The 5,924-nt window shown below is 35.0% G+C and overlaps 1 protein-coding gene across 2 annotated transcripts in view; it reads right to left on the bottom strand.

The window, feature by feature from the left end:
* SYT1 (synaptotagmin I) overlaps positions 1-5,279 on the bottom strand; it is a 127,463-nt gene extending 122,184 nt beyond the window's left edge. For both annotated transcript variants that reach the window (XM_010281408.1, XM_010281409.1), the window contains exon 1: positions 5,094-5,279. In XM_010281408.1, the coding sequence (XP_010279710.1) occupies positions 5,094-5,265 (172 nt within the window). In that variant the 5' untranslated portion in view covers positions 5,266-5,279. The remainder of the gene's footprint in view (positions 1-5,093) is intronic.
* Positions 5,280-5,924: the final 645 nt, after the last annotated feature.

Genomic DNA, 5,924 nt, shown 5'->3' with positions numbered 1-5,924 from the left:
GAGAAAACAAAGTAATCTGAGATTTGCATTTAAATTGCTATAGAAATAATGATTTTTTTCCCTCTACTACATACTGTAATATCTCTTTCTTGTTCTGTATTCCAAAATAAATCTTTATTTCCAATTTCCTCTGTTTCCTTCTCAGTGTAAAACTGCATGTATTTGCTTGGCATGAGCAACTGCCAATGATATGATGATAGGAAAGGAAACAAGAAGACTTGAATTTATGCCTTCCAGCTTCCTCCAGTGCTGCTCTTCAGACTTTCCTGAACATCAAGAAACTTCTTTCTTTATTCTCCTCTAAACCTCTCCTCACAAGCCCTCTGTGCCAGGATACCTAAATAGAGTTTGCCAATTGCCAGACTGCTCCTAAGCTGAGATTGCTGCTTATTGTATTGATTAATATAGCTGTGTACCTATATATATATCTCTCTACATGAACATACGTATACATAGTCCTCATTTTCTGCAGGCAGGCAGCTATTCCTTGCCTTATATTTAGATAGGAAGGCCTTTGAAACCATTTTTTTCTGGCTAACCTACAAAGATCTTAGGCAATGACAAACACTGGTATGTGCCATGGATAAACAGTAACTATTGCTGAGAACTTTACCATGATTTTATGGTATTTGTCTCTCTCTATTAATCCAATTTTGAAATCTGAAAGCATTCTATTATCAGCATTTTGCTTCTTTTTTATGAACTTAGAAAAGAACATGCCCTCTCTTCCCTGTGCCAGTGGAACCATTAGGAGAAGCAGTGAAATGAACAGCCTGAATTTATTTTCTGCAAATGATGAAGCTGGCAGCTCCATAAAAATTAAGTTTCAGAAAGACCCCATGCACAAAATCCTCAATTTTCTAATAATAGACAAAATTCAATAATATCTCCTTGCTAATCTTGATGCCAAATAAGAATAATAAGAAATGAACTTTATTGACATTTATAGAGGGTAATAAGAACTCTTAATACAATGTCAACTGGTCAATCAAGAAAGGCAGAAGGGCAGAAAAGCGGAGACCAGCAGGGAGAAAGAAATGATGAGGTCTGTCTAGGATGACTGCTGAAGGCTGAAACTTTAACTTAAATGGCTAAACATATAAATCCAGACTTATTTTATTTGCTGATTTACCCAAATATATCTACAAGTCTGTACTTTAGCTTGCTAAACTGTTATTTAGAATTAACCCTGGCCTTAGTCTTTCAGTTGTTTTTAAATTTTTTTACTGTTTCCTCTATAGTCTCCAGTCCCATTTTCTTTTGGCAGTTATTCACTAAGCTAAGGAGAGGTAAATAAACCTTTCCGTAAGTATCTGCAAACAGAATGTGAAACAAGTCTGCAGAGAACATTGGGTTTTAGCCTGAATCATCACACAGTTTGGAGGTCCTGGTTTGGGGGATTATCAGTCAGTTGTACACGATGAATCAAATTTAGGGGTTTTGAGCACCAGCTACTGAGGCCAAATGGAGTTGCAAGCCAGCCAAACATTTCTGAATAAGGTTGGTATGGAAATGTAACTTTTTATCCAATTACAACCTAAGACAGCAAAGAGCGTTAGAAATACGCAATAACTTCCTATTAAGGAGGTAATGATAGTATCCTGGATTCAATGCATTCAGTATTACAGCTATTCAAGATTATATGAGAAGCATTAACAGAGCATCATTATTCAGTCAGATGTGTGCTGGAATTTTATTGGATTTTTGCTGTTTTATTTACCTTACTGTCAGAACAAGGTCTTCTGTTCACACAGGAATGTGTTCTTAGGAAACACATTAAGATCACTTTGCTTTCACAAAGATGCTTATTAAGCAAACTAATGTTGATTGATGTTAAATTTTATTTTTGTATGGTTAGTATCAGTATCTTGACATTTAAAGCCTCTGCCCAAAAGCTGTTGGTGTCTTGCATTCCCATAGTCTTGCTATAGAACTCACTTACTGTAAATGCATGGTAGATATTTTCCTAGCCTGTAGACAAAGGCCCAAATGGAAGAGCAGTGAGAGGGAGGAAGGAAAGAATCAATATATCTTATAAAGTCTTTTAATGCAATGTTGTTTTCAGAACTGTAAGTGCCATTTTATCTACTTTGTTTTACCCCCTTCTTCAGGTGTTGGAACTGCTACGTTTAAAATGCAAAGTGTAAAAGCAGAGATGGTGCCTTTTTTCTCCTTCTGGTAAACAGCTTAAAAATTCTGCAGATTAAAGATAAACTGGGATAGAAAGTATAAGAACCAATTAAGATAGAGTGACTTTTATACACAGTGCAGTTATGGAAAAACAACTGTACTGTGATTATGCAGATCATCCACTCACAACCAAAATGCAGGGATTTACATAACGGAGAAAAAAATTCTTCAGTTATGCCTCAGTAACCTTACAGAATTCTTGCACTTTAACTGTATGACTCATTGTAATAAAATGATCCCACTTGCTTTATCCAGAGTGAAATATATGTTAGGACATCACCATTCTGAATGATTTGTGTGCTTTTGGAAGCCTACACTCTCCTGCATGTTCTACTTTAAAGAGATACAAATTAATGAAAAAAACAGAATCTTTGCTCGTATCTATCAAAATATTAACTGAATTTACACTGCTCTTGAAATAAATGTAAACTAATACAAATGGGCCCTCTCTTCTTCTTGGAACTTTTATTTCCTCATTCTATTAAATTCATCCATTTCTGACAAAATAAGACTTCTCTGGTGCATATATTACAGGAGGAAACATCAGTATAATTTAAATTGCACAGACCCTACCTTGTAGTTTTGTGCAAGTGAAATCTTAATGGGAATCCTGATATTTTTAGTTAGTTAAGTATGTCTAGGCGATGTAACTTGTGACTTCTGTGTGTTCTACTAAACATACTATTTTAAAAAGATGAATGTTCTATTATAAGCCACATGGAAGGTACAGTATTTTTTCAGCTGGGTGTAGTTTGCTGTACCTTTATTTTTGTCATGATGTATTCCACTATTTGAATATTTTTTAAAAATATAAGCATGACTTGATATTGTGTAATTTCTATGAAAAACCAGAAAGAGGAGACTATATATAAATTGGCCCCTACTATGGCTTGGCTAGTGTATCACTCAAACCAAGGTGATTGCAGGTGAGCTTCTTCACAAAATGGGTACATTCTATCCTATTATACATTCATTAAATTATGATGGCTTATTTTCCATCTGGAGATATCTTAGAGGCAACTAAAACATTTAATTATTTTTCTCTTGCATGTAGATGATGGAACACTGGAAAAAAAAATCCTCTTGCAGTTATTATTGAGCTTTCAAAGCCTTCCCTGTCATATGGGGATAAACACGAGACCTTTGGAAGTTTTAAATCAGAACATACATGAACTAGAAAACAGGCTTGTCACTGATCTGCAAAGATTAGACAACTTGCTCACAATGGCATTCCTTTGCCATGTGTAAGACTCAGGGTCAGGTCTTCAGTTTTAATCTACTAGAGGAAAAACCTGGTCCATGGTCTTGGAAGTGTTCTTAGAGCCAAGTATATGTGCTGCCCCAGTGCGGCCTCTTCACCGTCTTTATTCTCTCTCACACAGCAAGAAATTCGCAGAAAGGCACCATGAAAATTATTTGGTTGGAACAAATTTACATTCTGCTCTGTTTTAAGAGAGATTCTGAAAAAATTTCCAACCAGCTCTAAGAGGTAAAGTCTGACAACTTTTCTGCCACAATTAAATCCTCAGCTTTTTAATAGGCTGAGGATTGTTTTTCCCATTATATCATCAGGCAATTTCATTTCAGTATGGTCTGCACCGGACTGTGCAGATTACCAAACTAATGACATACGGACTTCTTACCACTTAACACTTCTGTGCTTGCAAGTGAGAATTTCGAGTGACAGAGTGAGGCTGTTTGCTATCAATTTTGCAAAAACTGCATCTGCCAGATTGCCAAGGTCCATTTCAGAGACAAAAAATCATTTAATATTCTAATTTGTTATCTGTCTTTATCAGTCACACAACATTTCTTTATACAAATGACAACCTTCTAAAAATGAAACCTCTTACAAATGTTAAAATTCTTCCCTGAAAATACTTTACATTTACTTATTCTTCTGATGTAAAAGTTATTAAAGATTGAATCTCCCTCTAATGCCTGCTGTTAAAACACAGGTACGCACATAGCCTTCACCTTCATATCTACAAAAGTACCAAAATTATCTGCTTGTATCATTAGATAATTTTTCTGTCAGTTAGAAAAAAGACTTTTTCTTTACAATAAGAAACAACATTGACAATGTTGGATTAGCTGCATATTTAATACCAATGTATGCATACTAAAACATACCAAGCAGGTTCAAGAACCCCAGTATTATCAAAGACAACAGCAAAAAGTTAATGCTTATATTTTTTTTACAAATGTGAACAAATTGAGGCCTCAACTTTGAATCAATATTTTCTAGCACAGACCAAAAGAGTTCTGCTGACTTTAACCCTGTTGACTTCACTGGTACTTTTAAAGTATTCTGCATAGGTACTGGAACTCATGTGAACAACGTTCAATGGCTGATCTAACAGAATTCCTGAGTGGGAAAACCATGGCCATCTTCAGATATTATTGACGTATTAGAGCTATTTCCACGTTAAAAAGCCATTTTCTCACTTTTTCTACATTTTCTAACCCCCAAAGATACACAGTTTCCTTATTTTCTCAATATTTACGAGTTCTGGCCAAATTTTGCTTTAAGGTAATACGCGCACACACATTTATCATGAACATGAAACACTATGTGTTACTATTAGGAAAATCTTATTGATCCTACAGTCACTGTGAAGTTTTGCCATTCCACTTTTGATGACTCAGCAATAATTAAGCAGTAAAAATTACCAAGACAATCTGATATTTCAAGAATAGACTCAAATTACATATGAGTTTGATCCTATTTTTTCTACTGCCATTAATTTTGAGGAGCTTACTAAACCAGGTTTACCTTCTGATTTTTCTATTTTTGACTAGAAAACATTTAGTATAGGGTCTAAATAAATGACAAAGAAGAAAATGTCAAGCTAAATCTAATCTGCCAACAGAAGGTTTTTAATCAATCAAGCTTTACTTACATGGAATTTTGTTCAGTTCATTCATGAACTTCTCTTTTAACTTAGAAAATGCATCTTCTTTTCCTCCCCCTCCTCCAGGACTGGCTGGCTCGGTGACATTACTTGGAGGGGCTGCTGCTACTGTGGTAGCTGGCGGTGCTGCCAGGGCCTCATGATGGCTTTCACTCACCATTTTAACCCCTGGGTAAGCTGCTGAAATAAAAAAAACCCACAACAACAACAACAGTTTAGATCATTGAAATGGATTTCTCATCAATAAAAGATTAAATAGGCAGACTATCACTCGGTGCTCACGCTTACTGGGTAAATACGACTGCATCAGCATATTGCTTCATGTTCTTCATAAAATATTTATGAGACAAAAGTATTTTGCAGGGTTAATTTCAGCCAGAATCATTTTATTGCTTAGAGTTCTTCTCCAACACTGTTGCATTGTGAACTGCTGAATTTGAAACCCCCAAATTCCTGTAAAACTCTCATGTAGATTTACGTTTTGCTCTTCAATTTTGAAAGTATAAGTAAATTGGGTAATAACTGCTCCCCATGTGCAAATTTCACAGTGTATTTACAGGATTATTTTTATATGAGAGTTACAGAGGTGTGGCTCATAGCCAAAGTATCTATATAAAATAAATGAAGTGATCAGGATATAATAAAAACACTTCAAGATTTTCTGTCAAAGTAATAACCTACTGTTTCCTATTTAAGCAAGCTGTATATTAAACAGAAATTGATTTGCATCCATCCATTTTTCATTTTCTGAAGCACTTTTCCTTCCAGTTATTTCATGTGACATTTGCTACTGACAATATTTACTTAAATTATTCAGAT

Source organism: Phaethon lepturus, unplaced genomic scaffold, assembly GCF_000687285.1.
Source record: "Phaethon lepturus isolate BGI_N335 unplaced genomic scaffold, ASM68728v1 scaffold2522, whole genome shotgun sequence".
NCBI classification, from domain to species: Eukaryota; Metazoa; Chordata; class Aves; order Phaethontiformes; family Phaethontidae; genus Phaethon; species Phaethon lepturus.
The sequence above is the reverse complement of the archived record's forward strand: the minus strand, read 5'-3'. Positions and strand labels throughout refer to the sequence as shown.